This window comes from Astatotilapia calliptera, chromosome 19 (genome assembly GCF_900246225.1).
Source record: "Astatotilapia calliptera chromosome 19, fAstCal1.2, whole genome shotgun sequence".
NCBI lineage: Eukaryota > Metazoa > Chordata > Actinopteri > Cichliformes > Cichlidae > Astatotilapia > Astatotilapia calliptera.
In genome coordinates, this window is record NC_039320.1 from 16,825,771 (window position 1) to 16,839,391 (window position 13,621).

At 39.1% G+C, this 13,621-nt stretch overlaps 2 protein-coding genes across 7 annotated transcripts; one reads left to right on the plus strand and one right to left on the minus strand.

The window, feature by feature from the left end:
• Positions 1 to 461: 461 nt before the first annotated feature.
• On the plus strand, positions 462 to 6,364 carry LOC113012459 (vacuolar protein 8-like). Of its 2 annotated transcripts, none has more exons than XM_026152691.1 (13): positions 462 to 723; positions 936 to 1,055; positions 1,696 to 1,815; positions 1,971 to 2,090; positions 2,368 to 2,487; positions 4,220 to 4,428; positions 4,514 to 4,559; positions 4,640 to 4,773; positions 4,985 to 5,116; positions 5,223 to 5,337; positions 5,433 to 5,567; positions 5,652 to 5,777; positions 5,882 to 6,364. In XM_026152691.1, the coding sequence occupies exons 1-13, from the start codon at positions 534 to 536 to the stop codon at positions 6,025 to 6,027; spliced, it is 1,713 nt and encodes a 570-aa protein (XP_026008476.1). In that variant the 5' UTR covers positions 462 to 533; the 3' UTR covers positions 6,028 to 6,364. The 2 variants fall into 2 exon arrangements, with proteins under 2 accessions (XP_026008476.1, XP_026008477.1); XM_026152692.1 differs by lacking the exon at positions 462 to 723 and adding an exon at positions 730 to 821.
• LOC113012458 (ensconsin-like) lies at positions 6,217 to 12,654 on the minus strand. 5 transcript variants are annotated; one of them, XM_026152687.1, is made up of 16 exons: positions 12,587 to 12,654; positions 12,056 to 12,319; positions 11,326 to 11,421; positions 11,145 to 11,216; positions 10,863 to 11,026; positions 10,656 to 10,755; positions 10,353 to 10,469; positions 9,983 to 10,134; positions 9,747 to 9,880; positions 9,426 to 9,664; positions 9,163 to 9,340; positions 8,919 to 9,087; positions 8,718 to 8,822; positions 7,883 to 7,933; positions 7,506 to 7,734; positions 6,217 to 7,092 (listed from the first exon to the last, which is right to left on the minus strand). In XM_026152687.1, the coding sequence occupies exons 2-16, from the start codon at positions 12,180 to 12,182 to the stop codon at positions 7,082 to 7,084; spliced, it is 1,944 nt and encodes a 647-aa protein (XP_026008472.1). In that variant the 5' UTR covers positions 12,183 to 12,319; positions 12,587 to 12,654; the 3' UTR covers positions 6,217 to 7,081. The 5 variants fall into 5 exon arrangements, with proteins under 5 accessions (XP_026008472.1, XP_026008473.1, XP_026008471.1 ...); XM_026152688.1 differs by lacking the exon at positions 12,587 to 12,654 and having other exon boundaries at positions 9,983 to 10,110; positions 12,056 to 12,560; XM_026152686.1 differs by lacking the exon at positions 12,587 to 12,654 and having other exon boundaries at positions 12,056 to 12,560.
• Positions 12,655 to 13,621: the final 967 nt, after the last annotated feature.

Consider the following 13,621-nt stretch of genomic DNA (forward strand, 5'->3'; position numbering starts at 1 on the left):
CCTGATGTTTATCTGTCCATAATGTTAAAAATAGAAAAATAAGTTATTGCATTAATACAATTGCCACAAAAGAAGTATCCTATTAATTTATTCAAGTAATGTAATATTTTTACCCGTGTTGCACTTTTTTTGTAAGCTGATATATACTTTACGCAGTTCACATGGAATATCATACAATTCTACATCACAGTCACAAAGGCTTGCACACAAAGACAGAATACAATAAATTTGTAGCCTAGAACAAAAGAAACGCAAACGAAAATACGACCAACTTAATATGAAGGCTGCACAATTCCACAAACTTGCACAGCCACGAAACGCCTAAAATATTTAGATATTAATAGTTATTAAGTGTCACAATAAGTTTTACTTTTAAAGTTGTGTCGAGATGCAAAAAAAAAAAAAAAGCTAGAAGAGCAAGATACTTTCCATAGTCTAAATTTACCTTGCAGTCACGTGACACAGCAGTAGGCGTGTCTACGTGCAGGTTGTGTAAAATAGACAGGTGTGGGGACCTTGTGCAAGATGCAGTCATGGCTTCAGGGTTTTGTAACACCTGCTCGCAGTTGTTGAAGGAATTTGCGGATCACTTGAGGAGCGCTTGGAGAGAGCTGGAGATCAAGATAAAGGAAGCTTTCAGAGAGATTGGACGGTGCAATTGCTTTAGGATTTCATCCGAGAGAAGGACGGCTTTTGATTTGCCTTCCTTACGCCTCAACTGTGGTAGGAAAATTGCAGCCATGCGTATTTTTTTATGGAAATCGCAGTGGAAGAACAAAAACCGAGGCAGTGTGTTATTTGGAAAATTGAAAAGCATCAAAGTAAACGTTTAGACAGCAACTTCTTTAAACTTTCATACTGCATGTGCTATTACTCTTCAAAGTTGTACACAAGTTTATATGATCAATTCAATTAATCTCTTTCCTCCCTCCCAGACAACGAAACTCAACTTCTCAGCCAGGAAAGTCTGCAAACACTGAACAAACTTGCAACCTCAGAAAACACTGATCTACAAATGACTTCAGCCATGTATTATCTACACCTCAGTCATCATCGTGAGTATAAAGATTTCACGTTTTTGTTTCATCTGACAGTATTCCTGATAGCATTGGCTTGCAGATGATCAGCTGTTGTTTGCACTTCAGGTTTCTTCATAGGCCTCTATCAGTTACTGCAGAGATATTTTCTCTAACGGGTGTGACCAGCATGCAAATTTCCAACTGTATTTTTTCCCCAAGGTTGGCAGATAAAACGCCCACTTATGGACCCATGTGTTACAAAGAAGGAAGAATAAGAGGATTTTACTGTGGAATTCACAGTATGCTTTATTATAATCTGCCAACCAAGAGCCCTATCGTGCATATTAGGCTGAGGCTTCTTCTTTCAATACAGCATAGACAGTGTTGTGTAGTATGTAAATGGGTGACCAGGTGTTTTGTGTATAGGTGGCAGTTGACAGATTGCTGTGTTTAGATGCTTGAGATTATAGCACAACTCATGAGGGATATATCTTTTGAATTCATAATCAGCTACAAGTATGTAATTCAAATTTGTAACATTTAGCTTCTCCCAGTAAGACTGACTGACATACAACTACTATAAACTGGTCTCAACTCGAACATTGTTCATTCTGACAGCAAAAAATATGACTTAAGTTTCAAAATGTGTTATTTTTCCCTTGTTTGTGTGTTACAGTGAACTGTCCATTACCAGATGCCTTCATGGAGCCCATCGTGGCTCTACTTTTATCATCTGATCTCGATGTTCAAAAGACTGTCTCTCTCGCCCTTGTAAATCTGTTACTAAAGAATAATGGTAAGAGATAATAATAGTAAGATATTTACATTATTATAATTTTTTTTTAATTAATCCAGAATTTTAGTGATTTTGATAGTATGATTCTAAAAACTCGTGTTCTTTTGGATCAAATGGCTTATTTATCATTTGCCATTCATAAAATTTGATTTCAGTGTGTAAAGAATTGGTGATAGAAATGGGGATGCTGGTGCCCATAATTGAGTTGTTCCGGTCAGGTGATCCCACTGCTCAGTGTCACTCCTGTGCCTGTGTTGCCATGTTGGCCTCCTCAGGTTTGTACAGACCTTAATTTTTAAAGTATTTTTCGACACGGTTTAGAAAGTACAAACACTTAATTTTAAAAACTTATTATGTATTGCAAAATAAATAGCAGGACTTTCAGGATGGCAAGAGAACTGAAGCCTTATGAGAAAAGTAGTTATTTTGTTCCATATGCTTCTTGAAATGACCTCTCCTCTGTCTTGCTGAAATTCTGCTAATTTGTTTTGGGCCACTAGCACTCCAAAATTGTCCCTGCATGCATGGTTGCTATTTCATCTTTCTTTCCAGAGTCAAATCGAGATTCTTTGATGGTTGATGGAATCATACCACTCTTGGCTTTAGCAAAATCTTTTGATCCAAAGGTCCAACGGAATGCAACTTGGGCTCTATTACACCTCACGCAGTCAGGTGGGACCATTTCATTTGAATGTCACTGTGCACTTACAGTTGTGTTTAGAAGTTTAGATACACTCATCATTGGCATCAATGCCATTGTAATTTAGGGATTACTTTGAACTGTTCTTTTTCTAGGAATGATTGTGCAGTATACATGTTTATTGAGTTTAAAAACAAAACAAAACAAGGAGTCTGTGCACAGTTTTGAATTTATTTGGGGTTTTGTCTAATCGACCCAGGGTCAAAAGTATAGATACAGGCTCAGATATACACACATCCTTACATTAGTGGAGGTACTAATGTTTTGTTAGATGCCCTTTAGTAAGTTGCACCTCAACCAGATATTTTTAGTAACCATCAACAAGCTTCTGCAATAATTCTGGATGGATATTTTACCAATTCTGCCAAGAGAGGTAGTTGAGTTTTTATTTGTTTGATTTCTTGTGGGGTTTGTTTGTTTGTTCGTTTTTGTTTTTAAATAGGGTTGAGGTTTGGGAAACCCACTCCAGAACCTTAATCTTAGCCTCCTTCATCCTTTCCAAAAACCAGTTTTGATGTGTGTCTTTGAGATCATTGTCCCTTTGGAAGACCCAACTGACTCCAAGTTTCAATCATCAAGTTGTTAATTTTAGGTGAATTTGAAGGTAGTCCTCCCTTCTTTATTATTCCACCCACTTTGTGCCATGTACCAGTACCACTGGAAGCAAAACAGCCCCAGAGTATGGTGATACCACCACCACCATGCTTGACAGTTGAGTTGATAGCCTCACCTTTATTGCTCTAAGCACACCTCTTGTCTTTGTGGTATTCTCTTTCTTGGTCAGCACCCCCTCAGCCCAACTGATGTAAAACTTGCTTCACATGAACAGTGATGCTGACGTTCCTGCGGTTTTCAGGCAGGCTTGAGCCTTGGTGGTTCCTGGGTTGCTGAACCAATTTCTTCTCATCTGAGGGTGATAGTTTAGGTCTTTTTGTTTTCCAGAGATGGGCAAAGTGGTGACAAATCCTAATAACTTGTACTTATGTACAGTTGTTTGAAGTAATGCTCTATAAACCCGCAGTTGACTCCAAGAGACCTTCCTAACTTGTGCAACAGTTCTCATTGTTTGTTCTTCACTGAGTTCCCAGGAGTTTCCATTGTTCTGAGTATTGGTCAGTCCAACATATGCTCTCAAACAAATGCTCCTTATGCAGGCAAAAAGAAACTGAGTTGTAGTCAATCATGATCACTAACAAGGAGTTAATTTGCCATGGCCTTAGGCCTAGAAGCTTGTTGATGGCTACTAAAACCATCTGGTCGATGTGTAACTTAGTAAGGGAGGATGTTTACCCATTACCAGGAAAGCAGCAGGACCAGACCTAAGCATTTCACTGCATATCGTACTGTGTATGACTGTGTACGTGACAAATAAAATTTGAATTTGATTTATTGGGGGTGTAATTATATATTTGAGACTTTATCTATACACTTTTTTTTTTTCTTGGTGTGGATTAGAGAACTGCACCCAATTTGTGTGTTTTTTATTTATTTATTTATTTTTTTATATAAATCATTAAAGACGTATGCTGTACAGTCTTTCCACCCTGGAAAAGAACAGTTTAAAGAATTAAAAAGCCAAAGTTCCCGTGACATCCATGCCGATGACGAGTGTATGTAAATTTTTAAGCACAACTGTATTTTCCAGAAACTTCTCAATTTCTTCCAGTGTTACATTTCCTTTTATTTTATGTTTTTACTCTTCAGATTGGTCAACAAGGCTGTTATGCCAAGCAGGAGCGATTCCTGTTTTGCTTCTTCTCCTACAGTCCTCAGATTCAGAGGTTCAGTTTTATAGCTGCACTGCTCTTTGCAACATTTCTGCTATCCACGAGCATCACCCAAGATTGCTCAGAATTGGGGGTCACTATTTATCAAGGTCTCTTTTGACTCTTATGTCTTCACCTGTGAAAAAGGTAACTCTGAACATGAGTTATTTTAACTTAGTTTAAAGAAAATATATTTTTAAAGAGGGGAAAAAAAAACCAACTTCCTTTTCAGAATTCAGCCCAAGCGTGCCGGTGCCTGCAGACTCTTTCAAAGAATGGTAATAAAAATGGTATAAAAAGTAAATTCAAAAAAGGTATCATACCTCTGGCAGATGGTGTTTATTACTTTTATGTGTAGTTCTCATTCAGGACCAGCTGATGGAGCTTGACTGCGTGTTGCCTCTGAAGGCGCTGTTAAAAACCTCTACTTCAGTGTGGATTGAATCGGCACTAACGCTACTGTCTACACTGTCGGCACACCCGTCAAACACCGTATGTTAGCCTAAATAAATAATTAACAATAAAGCTGGAAGCAGTCCTGGTTTTATTATACAACTGCTTAGTGGTTGAGTATGGTTTTATTTTTGCATTGTGCCAATATTTATTGAAATTTTACTTTAGTGGCATTCAGTGTCACCTAAAGTAATTGCACAGTTTTTATTTAAATTCTAATATTGACAGTAGTTTTGTAATTTGATTCCAGGACATCCTGGTAAGTGAAGGACTATTGGAGGAAATTGGTCAGGTGCTTCATCATCCCAGATCAAACTCTGTTATAGTCACATACAGCTGCAAGATAATCACCAATCTGTGCACTTCCCACGTTGGTGAGCAGGTACTTGCAGACTACAATTCTTTTTTTCTTTTTGTTTTCCTACCTCTGCTTTATTGATTTGTCCAAGACTGATAAAGTTATCCTAAATCCAACCATTGTAATCTAGGCTGTGATGGAAAGTCTGTGCTTACCAGGACTCCTCTGTGCGCTTGTGTCTAACACCCTGTCAGATGAGACATTGCTTCATGTGACATCATGCTTGCATCACCTGATGGCCTGTGGTGAGAGATCTTGACTTGAAATAATGACTTATTTATTTTGAATATTTGCGGTGGAAAACTTTTTAATAATCTATTACAATTACTCACTGTTTCAGATGTACTCCGGACAAAATTGTCAGCAACCATAACATCAGAAAAAGTTTCAGGCTTAGTGAAGCTGTCAGAGCAAATCAGAAATTCCCAGCTGGCGTACAACTCTGCAGCTATCATAAGCGAATTAGAAATGACTGGTAATGCAATGTGGCAAGAGAAAAGAATACCTTCCTTTTGTGTTTTTACGCTGGATGTATTAAATGTTTCTGTTTTCATTACAGAAGAGATGATCCGTTTGTTGAAGCCACATTACACTTCCATATCCAAGTACCTGTTGGGATTCCTCAAAAAGAAAGATGTTAAATTCCAGCAGCTTGGCGTAGTTACCATATTTAACCTCAAGAAAGGTTTGCATTAATTGCACATTTATTTAAGAACTGAAAATACTGCATAAAATTTAAACAGTCTGTCATTGTAAGAGTTCAGAGTTTCTTCCTGTCTTCCTCTGCAGATGGAGACTTTTCATCTCTGTTGACTAACAGTGAGCTAAAGGTTCAGCTATTGAAGGTGCATGCACAGACAGAGGAAACTAGACAGCTGCTTCAAATGATTCAGCCCCTTTCTCCATCTCCTGTCAACTCTGGACTTTCTCAGTGAAGTTACAAAGAGACGCGCACAGACTTTGCATGAACATAACCACGTTGCATGTAAAAGCTACATTTTTATATAATGTGTTGTTTTTTTTGTTTTGTTTTTTTGTTTTTTAGCCTGGGGTTTTAAAATGCTTGGTAGTTTTTATTTTTACAGTTTATTTATGTTTTCAACTGGAAAAACAAGGCGAAGACGTGGCATAGTATTAACTTTAATCAAATATGGCATATAATAGGCTAACGTGATAGTCATAAGCAGTACTTGAACTATAAGATCAAATATTGTGGCTCAGATACATCTGGTTTTGTTTTATGCTTTTATATTAATAAACTCTTAAACTCTATGCATCAGACATTGCTTGTAAAGTGATTATGCAATATCAAACAAAGCAGTCAGTGCAAAAAAAAAAAAAAACACACTGTGCATTGTATCCTCTAAATTGGCACAAATACACACACACACAACAAAAATGAAGCACAGTCTTTGGAAACTATATTCCATAGCAGCTTTGAATTACATGATTGCTATACTTTACAAAATCCAAGGTTAAGGTACAGTGGGAATGCAGGAAGTCATCTTTTGCTAAGACATTAAACTCTTGTATTCTCTGAGCAAACTGCCACTTTTGCTATTCTAACTCCACAGTGACAAAACCGAGGAAGAAAAAGTGCAAGGGTGGCAAGAAATATCAGGAATAAGCAAAAAGCATACGGCATATTGTGACTGTTTAGAGTTCCTATTCCTAATATTTCAACAGAGGCAACACTCTCCTTAACTGATACACTACGTTTGCCAGCACAGTCTACATCTACTGCTTTTTGGATAGTTATTAGATCAGAAAACTGCTGTACTGAAAAAGCTCATATGCGATTCGCTTTATGCTTGTGCCACTGGTTACACACAGAAAAGTGACCAAATGCTGACATCCTCATCGGGAGGCAAGGTTATAATTTTACATGCTCTTTCAAAGTGCCGAAGGGGAGCAAAATAGCTGTGCAGCAGTAATTCTTGTGTATTCACCGGTCTCCAACAAAGGCTTTGAAAGTCATCCTGCAGGCATTCAGATGACCTCTAAAAAAAGCAAAGGAAGACGACGAATGATAGATATTAAATCAAAAACAGCAAATATAACATTTTGAAAGCAGCATTATGAGCATAGAACTGTTCACCATCAACCTGAATACGTTTTTTTCAAAGCTTGCATAACTTTCCCCCATTTATAACTGAGTTTTTATGAGTTGGTTGCTGCGGGCCTGCCTGCACAAATCACTGTGGATCATCAATCACGAGTGAGTGAGCCTACCTGTGTGGGTAGTACAGCCAATTGGGAATTAATATGGCAAATTATAACATGTAAATGAGTAACTGGTAACTTAAGGTGGGTGATTCTACAAACACACTCGCTGATTATTAGACTGATGGTTGGTTTCGCTTTCCCACCCTGAGGACAAGTGTTTTTAAATACTATGCTGGTTGTTTCTCACCTGCACGTTGGTGGGTCTGGATTTCCTCCAGGCCAGTGAGAGTTCTAAGAGACCTGCGTTCTTTGAAGGCCACAACAGGTAGCATATCCTCCTGACTGTTCAGGCCCAGCTGTGTGGTTTTATTTCCCACTGGCACCTTGGCTGTATCTTCTATCGTTCCATTGTGCACAGGCTGCGTGTTTTCCTTTGGTTGGGCATCATTTGACATAATCCTCACTGGAACAGATTTCTGTGATAAAAGACATTAATCATTTTAGTCAAGGACAAGTTGTGTGGCTTTTAAAAGTTAAACAGATTGTTTAATAGCTGATGCAGAATGTGCGTCATGACAGACCTGAGGCAGTAGACTTTTTAAAAAACGAAACACTTAATCTCACCGTATCTGGAGAATCAGTCCTTCTGGTTCTCCGCATGATCTCCTCAAGTCGCTGCAAAAGAAAACAACATTCACTAAAATACTTTCACTCAGAGAATACATTCAGTGTCTTTCATAAAACAGATTTTTCGGCACATCTTGTTTCCATAATAAATTTAAAAATGCTTACAAGTTAAAGGTAAAATAGTAAAACATCCACTTTTAAAAATACTGTTTGTAATATATTTTTTTGACAACCGTGGCAATGGCTAAAAGCTAAAATGAGGCAACTTTTATTGCAGAGTCTCCTGATGTTCCAAGGAACAAGGGTACCGATTTTCAGCCTCGTCCCTTGTGTACAGAAATGTCTTCGGGCTCTGTAAAACTCTGAAAGATATTAGTGATCACAGTGGATGAAATCTCCAAATTATTTAGAATTAAAAAGGTTCTTCTTAAATGGCTGAAATATTTTGTCCATGCAGTCTTACACAGAGTGATGAACCCCAGTCCAGCTTTATTTCTCAAAGTTTCTTGCTCTTTTTATACTCATTGATTTTTCTTCTTAACTTTATAAGTTGTCAGATTTTGGTATTTCGTTTTTTTTGGGGGGGGGTTAGCATTATACAACAGTGCCATTTTCAACATGTTGCAGGAATCAAGTTCAAACAATGAATGGAAACAATAAAATCTCAGTTTTTTAAGTCTTTTAAATATTTTCAGTTGCACAGTGTCCATTTTTATCATTGTAACTTCTTTTGCTAAGTGGGGTGTATTATTATTTTTTGATTAATTCAGTTAATGTGTGGCCCGAGCTGTATACAGAAATGACGGCCGTACTTTAAAATCCTAGTTGTCACCTTTTTCCTTGCTTGGCGCTCTGCCTCCTCTTTCTGTGCGAGCATTTCCCGCTCTTGTTTCAACTGCTCTGCTCGTGCTTGCTCTTTGGCTAGTTCCTCCTCTCTCTGCACAGACGGGTAAAAAACATTAAGTAAGAACGTGAATAGAAAACCTATCTACGAATATAATGCATGATAACAACAAACTTTTCTGTTTCCCACCTGTTTCTGCAAGAGGGCAGCTTCCCTCATAGCCTGAGCTCTCTCTTCCTCAGCTCGTCTCTGCTCTTCTTGCTCCCTTCTCCTCTTCTCCTCTATGAGACGCTGAGCCTCAGCCTGCTGTCGTGCCCGCTCCTCTGCCCTCCTGCGCTCAAGTTCTTCATGGCTCTGCCTGGATGTTATTTCTAATGTTCTTAAAAGCTTGCTAATGAATATTGTTACCATATACTTGGATGTGCTTTTTTACCTTTCAGCCTCCTCCCTCTGTAAGCGCTCCTGCTCCTCTTTCTCCCGCTGTAGTCGGGCCTCTCGCCTCTTTTCAGCCAGGAGACGTGAGGCTTCCTCTGGGTCAGTAGTTCCAGCTGAGGGGCGGGACATGACTTCAGGAGTCTGTGGAGCTGGACAAGGAGGCATTTTGGAGAGACCTAAAGAGAAATAATTTACACTTCACTATAAATATCCCAGAAACACATTGACACACTTTGTGCTAGATACATTTTTCTAGCTTACCTCCATCTCCTGCTGTTCTCTTTGATGTCACTTTGTCTTTGTCAGGCAAGTTTGAACTTGGAGTCTCCTGTGGATTTTTACCCCTCAGTTTCTCTTGCTGAGATTCAACTGATTTCCTGACAGGCCTGGAGTTAGCAGGAGAGAGGGCAGAGTTGCAAGCAGCAGCATCTTCCTCAGGGAGTGATGGGAGCTCAGGCTGGAGCAGGGTTGGCTGTTTGATGACTGATCTTTGTGAGGTCCTTTAAGAAAAATTAAAAGGGAGCATTTTGTTCACATTACTGCCGCTCTGTCTCTGATGCACAGTTGTGGCACTTTACCTACCGTTCTGATGATGGAGAGGATGTTCTGCTCGGCATCAGAGCTGATTTTACACAGACGCTGATGGTATTTGATTGAACGTTAGAGAGAGTACTTGAGGTCCTCTTAACAATGTTTTGCTGCTTTGCTGCTTTTATCTAGATCAAAAGAAAATGTTATTTCCGATTCAAAACTGACTGAAAAAAGAGACAGCTGGCTGATCGTAAAGATTTCTAATGAAAAGAAACAGCTAGCTGTACCTGTGCCACACTGATGCTTCTGTGCTGGCTGTTGTGAGAACCAGAGGAAGCAGATGGCCTGTTGTGGACTGAACCAGAGTGATGCCGGGGTTTGTGAGTGGTGGTGGTATTCATGGAGTGGAATGAAACTGCACGGCGACAAACATGGACAACTGAGCCAGTGTTTTGCGCCATAATTATGGCAAATTGGAGAGCAATGCAGAAACGGTGGGAACAGTGAAAAGGGTGGAAATATGAAGTAGTGTATCAGCAGAGAGAAAAACAGCAGCGTTAGAGACCAGAGGGCCCTGAGATATTAGTTGTTGTAGCAACAGAAGTTCCTTAATGTTAAATTAAAATAAGTACATTCTTCTGTTATGGGGGAGAGTACCTTGTTCTCCTGACTGACAACCAGCACTCTTGCTCCTGGCCAGATAAGAGCATGTGGGGGTAAGGAGACGACTGACCAGGTTCTTCTCCCATGTGGTCAGTGGCAAGCGATGTGGAACTAGTGTATTAATCAGTGTAAAGTTTTAAATGCAGCAAAAACAGAAGATAGGGTTTGCCAAGAATTGTTGTGTTAAGATATCGTACAGAGACAACAGATACTGCAAGCAGGTTGTTATGAGTTTAGTAAGATTATGTTAGAAAAAAAGAAAGGAGAGAGAAATGAAAGCACATTCGCCTAGCTTACCATTTTTAGTGAGTTTCCTTCCTCTTGCATTTTGACTGAGGCTCTGCTGGGCCTTTTGGCTCTTCTCGAGTGTCCTACGCACTGCAGATTCATATCGTTCCTTAATTCAGAAACACCTTTGAGTTAATTTTACTGAATTTAGCCTGAACAGTGAACTCATCAGCATTGCTGGAAATAAAATACTCGATATCCACCATCAAAACTCACTCTCTCCTCTTTGAGCCTCTGCTTCCGCTTCTCTTCCACAGCAGCACGCCTCCTCTCCTCTTTGAGCCTCTGCTCCAGGAGTTTCTTCTTGCGCTCCTGCAGTTGTTGTTCATAGTAAAGCCTAGCCCGCTGCTCCCGCTCTAACCTGCTCAGTTCCCGAGAGGCTAAGAATGAACAAAGCAGTACAACATGGATTTTTGTTTATGTAAATATTATTAGAAATTGAGGTAAGTGTACTTGCAAGGACATGTGAATATTACCATCATGTAGGGGCCCACATACCAAGTAGCTTCTGGTGCTCTTCTCTTCTTTCTCGTGCGGCTTTCAGCCTCTCGTCAACATTTTGTCCATTACCTGCCAGGATGCAAGGATACGATATAATAGCAATTTTACTTACAGAAGTAAAAAAACATGGCCTGACATCCTAAAAATATGACAGCGGGGTGAGTGTGCTCTCAAAAACCTGCAGCAGCCCGAGGAGTAACTGTGTTGCAGATGTTGACAGAACAGGTTGCTTTCTTCACTGTCGCTGAAATCGGTTTGTGATAAGAGCCATTTTCTGTCAGAGAGAGGAAAAAAAACTTATTCTGTAGAATATTCCTTCATCAAGGCTTTATTTTTTGTAATAAAACTCATACTCATTACACAGATACTTGGAATTGTCTCCGTCTGTAAACAGACACAAGTTTATAAAACTAAATTGTTTGAGGTGGCCCTTGGACACAAACTCAAATCAAATCAGCTTTTAAGAAGCTGTCCCAAACAGTGGTGGTTCAGGACTGTTTGGCCCCAGGGTCAGCTCCACATGAAAGAGCCTTTATAAATTGCCTACATATAAAAGGCTAGCACCTGATCAGTCCTCATGAGTGCAGCTGAATCAAACACTGTAAAAGGTTAAGATGGAGTGGCACACGTAAGACTGAAGAGTAATTAGTTTAAACAAGGTGTTTCTTTAGGGCTGTACCGTGTACTGGTGTTGTTAGTTTATTTTGTAATATGTACAAACAGATGCCTTGTTATTTAGTTCACGGTAGTCATGTGCAAAGATTTCTTAAGAGAGATGCATAATCTATACGATCAACTAATAATCGATATGGTGCAATGATCCTATGGTTCTAATCTACAATCTCTGATTCAATGAAAAGGCAGGTTTGATAAGATAATCATAGAAAGCGCAGAAAAAGGCTACCAACCTTCTGTTTTTTCATATCTGTTTCTCTTCCTTTGGCTTTCGATGGTACGTGTAGAAAGAGGTCCCTGCGATGGAGGGATGACACACTGTTTCTTCTGCACAGCCATGCTATGTACTGAACCTGGCATACCAATGCTCTCCCTTAAAAACCCCCTTCCTTTCTCTCCTCCTCCTCCTCTTTTGAATTTCTATTTCAAGATGCCTCTGGGTCCTCGGTTAAGTGTGCTGTGCATGGAACTGCCTCCTGCATCAGCTGCTTGTTCATCTGTGCCTCACAAATAAACAGGGAGAGAAGCAAGAATACAAAGCCTTTAGTTATACCCGTGTCCAATGGATTCGAAAATATTAAGGCAGGGTTGTTCACATTGAAAATTTCCTCCAGTCTCGTTCAGGATTACGAAAGTCTGAAGAGATTCTGAGCCTCTGTGAGTCTCATCTATAAAAAGGCTACTCCCCCTTTAAAGATCTCACCCTTGTGAGCTGCTCTGCTTTACTTTCACATAATATAGCTGTGTCACTTTAATTCCCCCACCTCACTGCCTGTTTGCTGGATGGAAGCAGGCAAAGGGATGCAGCATTTCCTGGAGGCCGTAAAAAATTGAAGCAAACCTCAGAGCTTGCCATCATGCATAATTACCATTGCATCACGGCTGCAATATCCAATGACATATATTGCCTGGACATTAACAGGCAATATAGTGATGCAGTTAGTGTTCATAACAGATGAGACGAAAATTGCCTTTTTCCCTATGATTCATCCTTGGCGAATGAAATAGTCTGGCCACTAGATGGCGGGCTTTCTTTAAAGAAACAGATTCAGCTATAGCCACCCAGATTTGACACGTGATATTTTTACATGTGACATTTTTACTTAATGGTTTGTTGTTGTTAATTTATGTGCTTTACCACTTGGATTTGTAAACAGTGCATTATAACTTAGCTGACCAGCAGTCCCTGTGCTACACTTATTTTTAACCTTAACCTGTCACCTCAATTTTTCTTACAAGTTTAAAAGATAGCAATGCCATTCAATAAATTTTCAATCTACTTAGAAATCGACTGAAAACTGAAAGTGTGTATATCTCACATGGATATTTAATTTAAGGCTACAACATGATTTAAATGCAAAGTTTGATACCAGAGTGTTGTTTTCTAATATTCTTTGTAAAACTGTTATTTATGACAAAGCTAATCACAAATGTATGAAAGCTTAGTGGCATAAAAATTGCTTACACGTTTTTATGCATTTAATCTTTGATTATTTTGCAAAGTTTATATGCTGATATGTAACTTTTTTAAAGTATTATTACAAAACAATAAATGAGTACAATCAAATGAATGCATTCATTTTACATTACAGCCTTGTGTTCAATAATCAATATTAGCTGAGAACAGGTTGTTTAACCTGCTCATTTCTTCCTTCCTAGTTGCCATCATAACATAAAACACCATTAAAGATGGAAATCATCTGCCAGCTTAAGCAAGAGATAATTCTCCATCCATGGTTAGCTACAAAAACACTAAGCTAGCATGCCTATTAGCTTACTTTCTTCATGAAGCTAAACTA